The sequence below is a fragment of the Aspergillus aculeatus genome (assembly GCF_001890905.1).
Source record: "Aspergillus aculeatus ATCC 16872 unplaced genomic scaffold ASPACscaffold_27, whole genome shotgun sequence".
NCBI lineage: Eukaryota > Fungi > Ascomycota > Eurotiomycetes > Eurotiales > Aspergillaceae > Aspergillus > Aspergillus aculeatus.
The window spans coordinates 30,713-45,824 of NW_017963002.1; the positions used below are offsets into that span (position 1 = coordinate 30,713).

The window sequence follows — 15,112 nt, forward strand, 5'->3', positions numbered from 1 at the left end:
ATCGTCCATATAGTCGTCACTGAGATCCACCTGAAGAAAGCATATATAGTGTTGAGTAGCATTGATTATGATGACGCTTTACAGGGTCTCAGAATCAGCTGGCTGAGCGATAGTAGGAGCACCAACAAGATTTTGAAACAATAGGTCTACCTTTGCTGCAAAGCGGTATTGGGATAAGATAGTCTGGGTGCGAGTGCCTCGCAAACCATTTGCGCAAAGCTTTCGTCCGAAATAATAGGTTGGCCGTCCTATAGGCACTGAAACTGTGGCTTCGCTTCCAGGATAGCGACATGATAATGTGTAAGCATGAAACCGCCACCTGATTCCTGCTGCCGTAAGCAAAGCCCGCCATCGTCAATGGCGATTATCTGACGGTCTCTACCCTTGGTTAGGGGTGCGAGTCGTGTCTTTGCATCCCGAAATTCGACGATGCTGACTGCGAGATCGAGTCCTGAGGCGCAGCATAATACAAGATATGCCGTAGCACGCACGATACAAGGCGTAGAGTGTCATCTTCGGGCACTCTAGCCAAGGTGTGCGTATCTTGGTCGATGTAGCCTATAAACGACGGCTGAGAGCCATGGGACGAGTCAGTGTGCGCAGGGCTACTAGAGCCGAACTGGGTTTGAGTAGGGTCAATGAAGTGCGGCTGTGATGGAAGTCGCCTCAGACGCTTTGGCTTCCTTTGTCAAGATCTGTCTCACTATCCTGCATATGTTCATTTTGCTCGTCTAGAGGTCCCTTGAACGTAGCCATCGCTCCCCAGATCTGAGCCACGGACAGGCTACAATTCGAACTCCGGACTAGGTAGTGCTCACTTTGAGCCATGAGTGCTGAGTCAGGTCCCTGGAGGAAGGCCTTAATCTCGTCTGACGGAGACAGTATGTCAGATGGTTCAGTATAGGGCAACAGAACGGGGAGAACATTGCGCTGTGGCTCCCGTCGCACTACACGACATGCAAGCAAATGTCCTCGGTCCCAAAGACTGGCGGATACTTCTTCCAGTTTTGAAAACATCTTTCCATTCTCACTTCGAAAACGGGCATTGAAGGCAGACTCCGTCATAACACTACTATAATACGGAACAGAAGCCATAATATAAATATTCTAGAAATGTGAGATCTAGCGTACTTGTTGAAAGAGAAAATAGAGAAAGAGAACTAATCGATAGAAGCCAGCCCCGCTCAAGGTGTCGGTGCCTGATTTGTGCCCCACCGGCTCAAGCCTGTGATAAGTTGGAGTCACTGTGGCGGGTGCGGCGGTGTTCGTGGCGGCTGGTCAGGCGGTCGGATCCGTCAGAATTTCTTCCGTCAACGTCAACACCGCGGCGATCGCGTCCGTTTGCAAAGCATCTTCAACATCTACTCCATCATCAATGCCACCATTGTTTAATGATGCCGGCCGCCTCGAGGCCACCTTCATTCTCTGACCTTATTCGACACCACACTTCGTATCTAGTCAATCCTCTACAGTGGACTTCACGCCATCTTGACCTAGTCGAGTGTCGCTTTCAAGATGTCGCGACCACCCCTTCCGAAAATCCACCAAACCACAATTCCGGCAAGAGTTCGCATCAAACTTCCAATCAGCGAAGCGATGCTGAGAACCTCGCGAAGAACTGGGACCCCATCCACAAGCGCTGCTCACTTTTCAACATCCTGGTGAAAGACACGCGCCTCTTCGCAGGACTCAGGTAAAAGAGCTATGATGGACCCGTGGATCATCGACAGAATTCACTGAACTTTCGACCCGGCAGCAAAGGTAACCCGTTCTATTTCCAAGGTCGACGTGTGCGCCGTCTACCAACCTATGTCATGTTTATCTACCTCGAAAGAGCCATTGACACCGCCGAAAACCGGACACCTACCCCTGTCGGTTATCTGCAGTACAACTCCATCCATGGAGCACGTCGAAAGCTATTTGAAGCTTGTCCAGGTCCGAGGGGAGAGAGTAACCGGGTTGGTGGCATACTATGCTGGAAGCGTATGCAACAGATAACCTTGGAAGAATGGACGGAGGACCCCTATTTCGTGTGTCCCCTCTTGGCCCTGGCGCAGTTTGAGGAGCAGCGGCGAGATGAGTCAAGCCCGGTTACTTTTACCGTATGTTCTCGGTTTACTTGCTCTCCGAATCTCTGTTATTTGGACACCAGGCTGATTAGCTACAGTCTCGTCTCCTTGTGACGGAAGTAGCAGATAAAGAGAAGATAGTCCTCTACGAGGCTGACATTGCAACGGAGCTTCTCGATGGGCTCAAGGATCCGAAAAAGGCAAATCGTCCAATGAACTGGCCCATCGTTAGACGTAAACAGATACCATACCAGCCTTACAGTACCTTCCCTGAAAGGATTACGGCAGAGCTCCAGACGCCTGGATTCTTGCCACATGATAGAATCAGTTCGATACCCGACAGTTCGGTCCCAGACATGGATGGTAAGACTCGAACAGGTCAGAAACGGCCGCAGAATGCAGAAGAGGGTACACCATGCAAGCAGACACGGATCTCCGACGCGTCATAGGTGAACCGACATCAGCACTAATACATTGTCTGATGATCAGATAGTCACTTAATTAATGTATACTAGCCATAGCAGCTGCGGAATCGGCTGTCACCATTTGAATAAACAAAAGACTCAAGCGGAAATCGGTTCTCTAACCATCGAACAACCGATATAGCGTGACCAGCTCGTACTATGATTCTCGCCCCGGGGCCTCCATCCGCCGATACCCTGGCGCATATCACTCGATTTTCCTGCCAAAGGCCGCCCCGCCTCTGGCCAGAAGACCCGCATCAAATTTGCTTCCCAAGCACTACCCAACACCCCTGCACCGCTGGTCAAGGTTCGGAACCAACATCCCGACCCCGTGAGAGAAATCACTGTCCTATCGTTGCGATTTCAGGAAATAGTGATCGCCACTGCAACTTCCTTGGATAGAGGCCTCCCGCCACTTGCTGGATTTGGGCTTACAACTACTTACTGGCTTGGTACCAGCAGCTCCATTTTCTGTTGTGTAATTGGACGTCGTTATAGCAAGATGAGAAGTTTCACCCACCGCGCTCGATTCTATGAATCTGAGCTGTCTGGCACGTTCAACTCGCCTGTGCGCCTGAAGACAGTAATCCTGAGGGCTGTCTCGGCCAGTGACAGTGGCCAGAGATACGCGGTTCCGGCTCAGGAGGTGCCTGCCACCGCAGGCGGCGACGCTTTGAACTGCTACTCATTGAACTCGACCGGTCTGAGGATTGATCATTCTGTACAGCATCCAGACAAGCATTACGGAACAAACATCAAATTCTATTTAGTCATCAAGGTATTCGGGAAAGAGGTAGCTCCGGTGGCTGATAGCAGCTCACAATTTGGCTTCGGGAGCTGTCTTCGTCTTTTGGGTGTACGCATCCCAATCCACCGGCCGACCAAACTGGAACTCACGCACTCCATGGGCGCCATCGCCATCGGGTCGCATCATCTCATGGAAGAGTGCCTTGATCCCGGACGCCTGTTCGTCCTTGCCCGCATGCTTCCAGGCGAGCCTGACCAACTCCTTCGACATGCGCGACGCATCGGGCGAGACCTGCCGCAGGCGCACCAGCAAGGCGTCCAGCTTCTTGTCCAGATCCCCGGGATTCTCTGCGACCTCGGCGACAAGGCCCAGCGAATGCAGCTGGTCGGGCTTGACCGGACGAGCCGAGAGCATGACCTCACGCGCGAAGGCCGTCCCCCACTCTCGGATGACATACTTGGAGATCGTCGCAGGACAAAGACCCAATTTGCCCTCGCTCAGCGTGAGCGTAGCGACCTTGGTACAGAGACGAAGATCACACGCGAATGCCAGTCCAACCCCCCGCCAAACGCTGGCCCATTCAGACAAGCGATCGTCACTTTCGGACACCGATCAATTACCTCGAACAGGTCCGCCAACCTGGCGAACTGCGCCTCGCTGCTCTCCTTCCCTTGCGCGACCGGGGTACTCTTCCCCAAATCCATCCCCGTACAGAAGAACCTCCCCGTACCGGTGATAACCACCCTTGACACCGCGGGATCCGAGCTCGCCGTATGCATAACCGAGTGCAACTCCGCAATCATCGCAGCGGTCAACGCATTCCCATTCCGCGGACGGTTCAGCACGACCTTGAGGTTCACCCCGCAGCGGAACAGCCGCATCCCCTCGGCGTCAATCGCCAAAGTCCACCGGAAAGCCGGCAGGGGCGCCTGTCCCTGCACCTGTACCGTCGAGGACGGCGGAGTGTCTGCCGGCGCCTTCGCAGCTGTCTTATGCGCCAGCGCCACTCCAGCCCGACTCCCGTTTTCACCGCCGGGTAGCTGGTTTGCGATCCAGATCCCCGTCTCGACCAACCGGGCCAGATCAACCCCCTGTCTCGACTCCAGCCTCCTGGAACATATACACCACATCCTCAGTGGCGGCGTTGCCCTTGGCTCCGGGCGCGAATGGACACCCGCCCAGCCCGGCGACGCTGCTATCGAAGATGCGCACCCCGCAGGTGTACGCCTCCCATATGTTGGCCACCGCCTGGCCGTATGTATCGTGGAAGTGGCCGGCCAAGGCACTGACGGGAATACCGCCGATCTCGGTGAGATGGTGGAGGAGACGGCGGACCTTGGCAGGTGACCCCACGCCTAGGGTATCGCCTAGGCTGATCTCGTAACATCCCGCTTGGAGGAGGGCTTGCACGCAGCGGAGCACCGCATCGGGCGGGGTGGGTCCGTCGTAGGGATCGCCGAAGATGCAGGAAACGTATCTGACACCATTATCAGCCTTGTTGACCCTAATGGAGGGGAGGTAGGTAAGGATTCAACATACCCTCGCACTGCCAACCCATCCTGCACCGCCCGCCCGACCACCTCCCGGGCCCTCGCAAGCCCCACCTCCACCGAACAATTGATATTTGCCCGGCTGAACCCCTCCATCGCGCTGACAAAAACCGCGATCTCTTTCACGTGTAGGGACTGCGCGGTTTTCAGACCCTTGAGATTAGGGACCAGCACCGGGAGCCGGAGGTCAGGGCTGTCGTGGCCTAACGACTGGATGGACGGGTGTTCAAGAAGATCCCTGCAGTCCGCGAGCTGAGGAATACGGCGCTGGGAGACGATGGAGGTCAGCTCAATTGTCTTCAGACCGGTTTGGTGGAGCCGAAGGATCAATTCGAGCTTGGTGGCGGTAGGGATTGGAGTGGTGACGTTTTGGAGGCCGTCGCGAGGACCGACTTCCACAATACGGACTGATGAGGGGGCCATGTTTGTCTCGTGTAGTGAATATATATTTTCCCGCGGTACCTTTCACTCGGGGGTGGCTTATTCATTGTTCATAGACACATCCGCACTACAAGGTTAGGTTATTAAGTACATGTGGACTGGTTGTCCCCGGACCGCTGGGTGTTTTCTACTCACGGACTGGCGGACCGAGGCTGTTGGGGTGAGAAAGAAGGTGATGCAACTATCTGAACAACTACAATCTCGCCCGATTCCGCTCCCTTTCGCGCACCAAGCGATTGCCCAACTCACGCAGGAGATGTTTCTGATGTTTCCCGCTGCCGGTCTTGGGGAAATCCGCGCCGACGCCGGCATCGCCAATCCAGAAAATATGTTGGGGTGCCTTATGCCGCCCCAGCGTCTGACTGACCCAGTGCCGGAGCTCATCGTGACTGACTTTCTCCCGGGCCTTCAGAAACGCCCCCACCACTTCCCCGTACCGCTCGTTCTGGATCCCGACCACACTGGCCTCACTGATCGCGGGATGCGCCGTCAACCGGTCCTCGATCTCGCGGGGGAAGATATTCTCCCCTCCTATTTGTGTCTGGCGGTCAGCATGCATCCTCGAACAGTAAACAAAAGCATACCCCGAATAATCAAATTCTTAATCCGTCCCGTCACCGCCACAAACCCCTCCGCATCCATCACCACCTCATCCCCCGTCAACATCCACAGCACTCCCGCCTCATCCCTCCGCATCACCTCCGCTGTCTTCTGGACGTTGCGCCAATATCCCCTCTGCACTGCAAACCCCGCCGTACAAAGCTCCCCCCGCACCCCGCGCGCAACCACGGCTCCCTCCCGATCCACCACCTTCGCCCACGTATGCGGCAGCACCCGCCCAACTGTAGTGATCCCTTTCTCCGCATCATCGCTCAGACGCGTCATAAATGTCACCGGGCTGGTCTCGGTCATCCCGTACGCGATCAGCACATTCGGGATCCCCATCTCTGTCCGGAGGCGGGCCATGAGCGTTGGGGAGACGGGGGAGCCGGAGGCGAGGGCGGCTCGTAGGGATAATGGCTGGGTGCCAGTTTGGGCGAGGATGTCGAGGAGGGCGAGGTACATGGTTGGCACGCCGAGAATCACCGTGGCGTGTTCCGTGAGAAGTGCATCCACGCAGCTAGTGGCGGAAAGGCTCGGGGAGGGGAGGATGATGGTGCTGCCGTGGATGAAGGAGGACAGGAAGCCGAGGACTAGGCCGAAGCAGTGGAATAGAGGCGGTGGGCTGAGGACTTTATCCTGGGGGCTGAGGGCTAGGCCTTGGCCGACGAAGCGGGCGTTGTTGAGCAGGTTTCTTTTTTTATAGCGTTAGTTGGTATCCAAGGCGGGAAGGGGTTCCGGAAAGGAGGTTTACGTGTGCGTTAACATGGCAGCTTTGGGGGAGCCGGTGGTTCCTTTGATATCTGTGAGTTGAATGACACCTATGGGGGTTATAGAAGATCAGAATTACCGGAGGTGAATTGGAGATTAAGGACGTCTTCTGGGAGGTGGTGCGTGCAATGGCGGCTTGTTCGGCCGGGTTGGGGAGGGCGTTGCCAGTAAAGGCGTCGTAGGGTTCAAAGTCGATACCTGTTTGGCTGGAAATGCCGTCTCCGATGAGCACGATCCGGCGGAGCTCGGGGAGGTTTGGGTTCGGTGATTCTTCGCCTCGAAGAGCCTGAATGTGGTCTGAAAGGGTTCTTTTGCTGATGCTCGCGGTGATGAAGACGAGTTTGCATGCTGGGAGGTGTTAGTAATGGCTTGCACGGGGCGAGATTGTGGGAGGGGATGGCGTACAGCTCTGGTGGACTGCGCTGGTCAATTCTGCGGGGGTATATGTATTGTTCAAGACCACCACGGGACAGCCAATGCGACCACTACCAAGAAAGACTTCGATGTATTGGTAACAGTTGCCCGCCATGATGCCTACGCAGTCTCCTGGATGCAACCCCATGTTGAGCATCGCCTGGGCGAGCACCCGGCTTCTCTCAGCCAGTTGGCGGTAGCTAAGCCGGGCGGACTGCCACGGCACAACAACCGCCTCCCTGGAACCGTAATGCGCTTCTTGCAGGTCGATGAGCTCGCCCAGCGTCTTGTGCCAGAGCGCAGGCTCGGTCGGGCCATGAAATATAGCGGGAGCGGAAGTCATCGTTGGGGAAGGCTATGACGTGAACAGCTGGAGTGCAAAAAACTTGGAATAAAAGATATGCCTGCAAAGGATTCGCCATCCCATCGCGACGTTATATACATTGCCTTATTCACAGACTGTCCGCGGTCCCCTCAGTTTGCTTGCATTGATGGGTTGCGGACCTGCGGGCGGGACCAACCGAAGGCATCGGTCCGAACTTAGGGCAGATCGATCCCCCCCCCCCCACCAACAGCATGGCCATCTCGATTATTTCATTTCTCCCCATCCCAACCTTGTACTTGTTTAGTTCACTTAGACTGATCTACCAAGAACACAGCTCTATCTAGAGTTTGACATTCATCATGGCGACTCAACCCTCCTTCCCACCGCTCCAATCCAAAATTGACATTAACAATCCGCAATATCGGGCCAATCGGGAAACATGGAAGACCGTCCTAGACAGGTTTGAAGAGGCTTTGGAGCAGGTTTCTGCCGAGGGCAACAGTGCCTCTCTAGCAAGACATCAAAAACGGGACCAGTTACTACGTAGGTGTGATTGATCCTCGCAGTGACATCAAGCTGACATCCTAGCAGCCCGCGATCGCATTGCCCTCTTGCTGGACCAGGACTCGCCCTTCCTGGAGATCGCGGCCTTCGCCGGCTATAGAAATCCCGATTCGACGCCATGCGCAAATTTGATTGCGGGGATTGGGAATGTTAGGTACGCCTACTAGTTAACTATTGCTTGCACCACTGATACTCATATCACAGCGGCCGACCATGTATGCTCATGTCACATATCCCAACCCAGAGCGGCGGGGCCTGGAATGAGACGACAGGTTGGTGACCGCATTCTACTTGGAGAAACCATACTGACTATTCATCCCAGTCCTCAAATCGAATCGAATCATGGAAATCGCCTTCCAGAATGATCTGCCATTGATTTCACTGGTACAATCGGTACAGTCCCCCAGTACTTTCTCGCAAGAAGTCGAATTTCTGATTGCTTATCCCAGGCCGGTGTCTTTCTGCCACAACAATTCCGAGTCTTCCACAAAGGGGGCCAACTATTCCGGGATCTCGCCGTGCGGACCCAATATGGCAAGCCCTCCTGCGCCCTCGTCTTTGGCTCCTCGACTGCCGGAGGAGCCTATCACCCCGCGCTCTCCGATTACACCGTCTTCGTTGAAAACCAAGGGCAGGCGTTTCTGGCGGGACCGCCACTGGTGAAGATGGCGACCGGGGAGGTAATTGGAGCGGAGGAGCTGAGCGGGGCGAGGGTACATGCCGCGAAGACTGGACTTGCGGATCAGATCGCGACAGATGAGTATGTGCGACCTTCTTCAGCTATCGAGTAACATCAGTTAATCCACCAATTGCAGGCTCGACGCAATCCGCAAGGCCCGAGAGTGGGTAGCTACCTTGCACAGCCCATCACCCACGACACTCGTCGACACCATCGAGCCCTTACCCCCAAGGTACCTAGTCGATGACCTCCTGAGCCTGGTTAACCCCGATATCCGAAAGCCCTCGACGACTCGCGATTTTCGGAATTCAAGCCGGAATACGGACGCAATCTGATCACGGGGTGGGCGCACTTCTACGGTAAGTCCATGCCTCGTTCATGTTCCTCCCAGCATTGCCCCGCGAAGTGCAGCACTAACTTGACGACCAACCCAGGAATCCAAGTCGGTATCATCGCCAATCAAATGTCAGTGATAAACCCAACTGAAGCCGTCAAGGGCGCGCAATTCATCCGCATGTGTAATCAACAGTAAGCTCCCCCACCCCACCCCAACTCCCCTTTCTTTCCTACCCCTTCTCTAACAGCTATACTGATAAGAAACACCCCCCTGCTCTTCATCCATAACGTTACTGGATTCATGGTCGGCGCAAAAGCCGAACACGCCGGCATCATCCGCGCCGGCGCGCAGCTCGTGGCCGCCGTCTCCACCTCGACCGTCCCGCACATCTCCGTCATCTTAGGCGCCTCCTACGGCGCCGGAAACTACGCCATGTGCGGCCGGGCCTACGGGCCCCGGTTCCTGTTCACCTGGCCCAGCGGCCGGTGCAGCGTGATGGGCCCCGAGCAGCTGTCCGGCGTGATGGAGAGCGTGCAGCGGAGCAGCGCAGCAGCCAAGGGGAGGGTGCTGGTGCCGGAGGAGCTTCGGGCGCGGGTGGAGCGGTTTCGGGCGGGTGTGCAAACCGATGCGGCGTGTTATGCGACGAGTGCGGGACTGGTGGACGATGGAATAATCGATCCCCGTGATACCAGGGATGTGGTGGGAATGTGTTTGGAGGTTGTGGTCAGCGCTGGGATCAGAGGCGCCGAGGGACATCGGTTATTGGCGAGGATTTAGTTCTACAAGGGTGGGGAGTGTGTCATCATACCTTATTCTTTTCCTTTTTTTGCCATTATTCTTGACTAGCGGTCAGGGTGCATCTCCTTTCATATACGATTGAAATATCTGTATTGCGTTATAAAGAAATAAAGCATAGGCGTTCGTCATACATGTAATATTGGGATTGGATAAACCAAAAAAAGGCGAGTGATCTGAATTGTTGCTGTTCCAGGGCATTCGCTACTGTCTGCAGATCCCAGCATTCATACTATACAAATAGAACTTGCCTGGAGTAGTCCTACTGACTGACACTAATGGAAAGCGTATTTGTTGAATTGCAGAATGATGTGTGCCCTAATGACAAAGTTGGATGAACGAGGCAGTGTTGTCAATAGCAAGGACTTGAGCAGCTACGACCAGGCAGCGTTGCGACACCCCACCATGTGTTATCCACGGACCGACTGATCCACGCCGGCGGGAGCGGACAGCGGTCCGATGCGGGGAAAGCCAAGCCAGACAACCCTAACCATTCCATCCATCGGATAACCTCACCGAGCGGAACACGGAACGGGGTCTCATTCCCTTATCTGCATTGTAACCACCTTTTTTTCTGCCTCACCTTCACCTCATGATAACGAGTCAGGACTCTTCAACAGCGGTCTGCAGCAAAATGACCGTATCCCAATCCCCCATCTCGCAACATGCCTCCCCCTCACGACCCCCATTCTACGTGGCTTCACCTCCCCTCGACCCGACCACCGGCCGCCCGATCATCCAACGCGTTCTAATCGCCAATCGTGGAGAAATTGCCGTACGCATCATCCAAACCTGCCGCAAACTCAACATCAGCACCGTCGCCGTCTACGTTACAGAGTAATTCTCCACCTCCAGCCTTCCCCGCATAACCTGACCATTTCAAACAGGGACTCCTCATCCCGCCACATTCGCGAAGCAGACACCGCCATCTGTCTGGGCTCCCTGAGCCGCACTGCCGATGAATCTTCCGAGCAAGAATCTACCGACACAGGCAACCCCTTCCTCAACATCCCCCTCCTCATCCGCACTGCCCTCTCGACCCAGTCTCACGCCATCCACCCAGGCTACGGCTACCTCAGCGAGAACGCATCCTTCGCTACTGCTGTGCGCGCCGCCGGTCTGATCTTTCTCGGGCCAAGCACCACCGCTCTTACCTCGCTTGGCGACAAACGTGCAGCCAAGACCTACCTCCGCACACACGCGCCCGCCGTCCCCTTAATCCCCGGCTTCGTCGGCACCAGCCAGACCCCGGCTGACCTGATCACCGCCGCAACGAAGATCGGCTTCCCGGTAATCCTGAAAGCCTCCGCCGGCGGCGGAGGAAAGGGAATGCGTATTGTCCATGTACCCTCTCGATTGGAAGCGGAGCTAGAGAGAGCGCAATCCGAAGCGGAGCGGGCCTTCGGGGAAAGGGACTGTATTCTCGAGAAGTATATTGCCGCCGCGAAGCATGTCGAGATCCAGATTGTCGGGGACGAGCACGGGACAGTTATTGCATTTGGAGAGCGGGATTGTTCCGTGCAGAGGCGGCATCAGAAGGTCGTGGAGGAGACACCGTGTGGGTTTCTGACGGATGACATGCGGCGAGAGATGTGTGAAACTGCGGTCAGGATCGGAGAGTTGATTAAATATGCCGGCGCGGGTACGGTGGAGTTTGTGGTGGATGTGCAGACGCGCCGGTTTTACTTTCTGGAGGTGAATGCCAGGTTGCAGGTAGAGCATCCGATCACGGAGGAGGTGATGGGATGGGATTAAGTTCCGTTGCAAGTTTATGTCGCAGCGGGTGGCCGTTTGAAGGATTTGCCGGGGTTGGAGGGGGGAGACTACAAAGTCCCGGCGCAAGGCCATGCGGTTGAGTGTCGCCTTTGTGCGGAAGACCCGAAGAATAATTTCTTTCCGGAGCATGGGAGGGTCCAGCTGTGGCGGCCGGCAGACGGGGTTCTGGGACCGGGCCGGGATGTGCGGTATGAGACGGCTATCCAGACTGGGGCCGAGGTGTCGATTTACTTCGACTCCATGATTGCTAAGCTTGTTGTCTGGGCGCCAACACGCGCGCTGGCAATTGAGAAAATGAGTGGTGTACTGGCCCAGACAGCTTGTGTTGGGGTCAAGACGAACCAGCTCTTCCTGCAGCGCTGTCTTCTGAGTCCCGAGTTCCGGAAGCCGACGTATACGACTGCATTCATTCCGTCCAATTTGGAGCAGCTATTGCAGTTTCCGGAGGTGCCGCTTCAGGAGAGTCTGCCCCTGATTCCCAGTCTGGTGATCCGGAGTTTGGCTGAAACAGGAAATACTCGTGGCCGGCTATTCCGGCACATTCGCAGGCAATTCCGCAACCAGCCCTGCGATCCAGTCAACATCCACTGGGACGTTGTCACGACCATCACCGGTCCGCAGGCTAGGACATCAGGCATTTGTGTCTGGGATTCACCGGCAACAGGACAGTCTCCCAACACGAAACATGCGCGACTCTTACCTGTTCCAGCCGAGAAGGAACCCGGCTCTGCCGTTGCTCACTACAACACCATCAGCAACACTCTCCGTGGCGGTTCCATCAAAGCTGTTACCCCGAGAACCATGTGTCTTGATTCCTTACAACCCACAGAGACCTCTTCGGAGCCATCAAGTCTGCCCAGCACCTTCACCATCGAAGCATCCGTTGACGGGCGTAGAATCAGTGCCCACGTCGCCATTCCTTCCCCTGGCACAGCGGCAGGATTGGTCGACCGTTCTCAAAGGATCTACTGCCACTTCCCATCTCTTGGGACATACATGGAATTCCAGCGGGACAGTCCGCTCTTGTTCGCGGAGAGTAGAAGGCGGGATGCAACAGCCGTAGAGGCGGCGAAACGCACGGTCACTGCGCCCATGCCATGTAAGATTTTGTCCATCGAGACGAAGAATGGGGATTCGGTAAAGGCGGGGCAGGTGGTCATGGTGATTGAGAGTATGAAGATGGAGTTGAGTATCTCCGTGGCGGTGGAAGGGTCGTTTCAGACAGAGTGGCGGAAGGGAGATGCGGTGGAGGAGGGAAGGGTACTTTGTTCGGTTGTCTAGTTGCCTGTACGTCTATAGCTGGTCTCAATGTTGAGATATGATACATATTCTTTCTTTGCACTGGAAGTACTGTGGTCTAGTAGCGACTCTTTCATAGTTTGTAGGGACCCAATAACAAGGGTGAGATAATCTATCTTGATTTAAGGGACCAGCGGAGATTAGTGATTGGAGTGGTTTGTACCGCCTCGAAGGTTACTGTATAATAGCCCACTCAGTGGAGTTGCACAATCGAGAACTGAGATCTAAAATAGAACCAGACTTGCCGAGCAGCAGTACATAGTACACTCATTGAAAAAGCAACGTAATCTACAACTTACTCTGCCCCATCCTGGCCATTGCCTTGATCTCCTGGTTAATCGCCAAATCGGAGAGAATCTCCTCACTGCCACCGCCGACCACCATGACTCGAACATCCCGACTAATCTGCTCAATACGCGCTCCCCGACCATTCTTCGAGTACCCCAGACCCCCCATAACCTGCTGTGCCTCTCGATTGACCATCTCCAGCGTTCTGCCTGCTAGCACCTTCAGATTGGCAAACAATCCTCCCATGTCCAAGTCCCTCCCTTCTTTACGCGCCATATCCGCCATCCAGACCAACTGCTCCATCCAGGCATAGGCCGAGTCCAGTCTCCGGCCCATTGCACTGAACTTGGCGCGAATCACCTGATTCTCAATGAGCTTCTTTCCGAAGGTCTCCCGCGTGATTGCATGCTTGTACGCATCCTCCGCACAGACCCGTGCCATGCGCAGCGAAGTACAAGCCAGCCACAACCGTTCATGATTGAAGTCTATCATGGTCCCATCAGCACTGGCTTATCCTCATGCCAAGGACATACTCACTGTTCATGATGATCGGGAACCCCTTATTTTTCTGCCCAAGTAGATTCGCCACCGGCACCTCGACCTGGTCGAACTCGATATACGTCGAACCTGTAAAGAGTCAGTCTCACTCCTTACTTACGTGCGAGAGACCATACCACTGGCCTCCACCCCGGAGTTCCGGATCTTCCGACACGTCACCCCCGGCGTCCCCTTCAACGGAATGATCAACGCCGAGATGCCCGCAATCCCCGCGCCCCCTGTTCGCACCGCTGCCGTACAATAGTCCGCAAAGATTCCATTGGTGATCCACTTCTTTGCCCCATTCACCACATATACACCGCCTCGCTGCTCTGCCGTCGTCGTGATTCCCGCGACATCAGAGCCCGCTAGCCATCCGCGAAAGTCAGTATTCCACTCGCGAAATTTACCAAGGAAAAGGGAGAACGAGATACCATCCGGCTCCGTAACTCCCAAGCAAAATCGAACCTCCCCGCGCACCAACGGCCCCAGGAATCGTTCGTTCTGGTCGGCATTCCCGAACAGCACGACCGGCGGCCCCCCGATGGCGTTTCCGCACCCGAGCGCCCACACTACGCCTAGGTATCCGCAGCGTGCGAGCTCGTCGATCACAATCAGGTCGTGGAAGGCATCCCATTGGGCGGGGTGGATGTCGCCGGGCAGGCGTTGATTGGAGTGCTGGATGTGGGCGGCTGCGAGCGGATAGAGTCCGGCGGCGGTGTAGCCTCTTTTTGAGTGGTAGTGCTGGACCTTCTTTGTGGATTAGCGTTGTATATGGCTTGAAGTTCGGATGGGGAGAGAGAGGGACGCACCTCTGGCGGAACAAAACCCCGAGCTTCCCATTCTTCGCAAAAAGGGGCAATGTGCGTGTCGACGTAGTCCCTGACTTCGCGCTGCAGGTGGTGGTGGGAAGGGGTGTAGTAGGGACTATTGGTGAGGGAACGGGTGAGCCAGAGAGGGTCGGCGAAGGGGGTGCCTGCTGGGGACATCTTGTGCTTGTAATCGGGCTGAGGGATGTTTTTATTGGTGGGGTTGGGCTGTGACTACTGGGATGAGACCACTTGGGGTATATCAGGTTCGGTTCATACGGTTGACTAGGGGGTTGTATACTTTGATTATATGTCTACGGTTCTTGCAGCAGTGGTAGTCGGATGCGGGCCGGATACGGGGTGTACTTTGTGTTCATTGTGCGGGTCATCTTAGGCTTGTAGAACAGCATAAGGAATGACAGTGCGTATACGCAGCAGTATGCCTACAATTGTCAGTAAAACCCTAATGTAAACCCAAATAAAAAATAAAGTCTCGTCGGATCTGGGATCCAGATCGCTTGGTGGGGTGCTTGCGTCGAGAACGCTACTTAATCTGTGGCGATGGGCGTGGAAATCCCGTAGGCGGATGGCCTGGTTCCAGGGAAGTTTTTAGTGATTATCTCACGCACAGTGAAATTGACGTACC

At 55.3% G+C, this 15,112-nt stretch overlaps 5 protein-coding genes across 5 annotated transcripts; 2 read left to right on the forward strand and 3 right to left on the reverse strand.

Annotated features, from left to right (window-relative positions):
• Positions 1-1,315: 1,315 nt before the first annotated feature.
• ASPACDRAFT_128049 (uncharacterized protein) lies at positions 1,316-2,742 on the forward strand. The gene is made up of 3 exons (XM_020197101.1): positions 1,316-1,693; positions 1,757-2,102; positions 2,168-2,742. The coding sequence occupies exons 1-3, from the start codon at positions 1,395-1,397 to the stop codon at positions 2,516-2,518; spliced, it is 996 nt and encodes a 331-aa protein (XP_020051011.1). The 5' UTR covers positions 1,316-1,394; the 3' UTR covers positions 2,519-2,742.
• A 608-nt stretch (positions 2,743-3,350) lies between these two features.
• ASPACDRAFT_55679 (uncharacterized protein) lies at positions 3,351-5,254 on the reverse strand (the record flags this gene model as incomplete). The annotated part of the gene is made up of 4 exons (XM_020203035.1): positions 3,351-3,852; positions 3,891-4,372; positions 4,407-4,758; positions 4,821-5,254. The coding sequence occupies 4 exons, from the start codon at positions 5,252-5,254 to the stop codon at positions 3,351-3,353; spliced, it is 1,770 nt and encodes a 589-aa protein (XP_020051012.1).
• A 168-nt stretch (positions 5,255-5,422) lies between these two features.
• On the reverse strand, positions 5,423-7,400 carry ASPACDRAFT_1883935 (uncharacterized protein; the record flags this gene model as incomplete). The annotated part of the gene is made up of 5 exons (XM_020198356.1): positions 5,423-5,803; positions 5,857-6,566; positions 6,627-6,693; positions 6,842-6,991; positions 7,049-7,400. The coding sequence occupies 5 exons, from the start codon at positions 7,398-7,400 to the stop codon at positions 5,466-5,468; spliced, it is 1,617 nt and encodes a 538-aa protein (XP_020051013.1). The 3' UTR covers positions 5,423-5,465.
• A 341-nt stretch (positions 7,401-7,741) lies between these two features.
• ASPACDRAFT_55681 (uncharacterized protein) lies at positions 7,742-12,814 on the forward strand (the record flags this gene model as incomplete). Its single annotated transcript, XM_020203036.1, has 8 exons — positions 7,742-7,925; positions 8,269-8,339; positions 8,396-8,706; positions 8,762-8,857; positions 9,223-9,685; positions 10,365-10,594; positions 10,645-11,494; positions 11,573-12,814. 8 exons carry the CDS (start codon positions 7,742-7,744, stop codon positions 12,812-12,814), a joined length of 3,447 nt encoding a protein of 1,148 aa, XP_020051014.1.
• Positions 12,815-13,120: 306 nt separating this feature from the next.
• ASPACDRAFT_37519 (acyl-CoA dehydrogenase family protein) lies at positions 13,121-14,646 on the reverse strand (the record flags this gene model as incomplete). Its single annotated transcript, XM_020200307.1, has 5 exons — positions 13,121-13,605; positions 13,658-13,747; positions 13,795-14,025; positions 14,092-14,407; positions 14,470-14,646. The coding sequence occupies 5 exons, from the start codon at positions 14,644-14,646 to the stop codon at positions 13,121-13,123; spliced, it is 1,299 nt and encodes a 432-aa protein (XP_020051015.1).
• Positions 14,647-15,112: the final 466 nt, after the last annotated feature.

What these genes read in the sequence shown, in the direction of transcription:
- ASPACDRAFT_128049 (XM_020197101.1), top strand. Translation starts at nt 1,395, where the DNA reads ATGCCGGCCGCCTCGAGGCCACCTTCATTCTCTGACCTTATTCGACAC. An exon ending in CGCCTCTTCGCAGGACTCAG is followed by an intron (nt 1,694 to 1,756) that starts GTAAAAGAGCTA and finishes TCGACCCGGCAG; the next exon opens with CAAAGGTAACCCGTTCTATT. An exon ending in CAAGCCCGGTTACTTTTACC is followed by an intron (nt 2,103 to 2,167) that starts GTATGTTCTCGG and finishes GATTAGCTACAG; the next exon opens with TCTCGTCTCCTTGTGACGGA.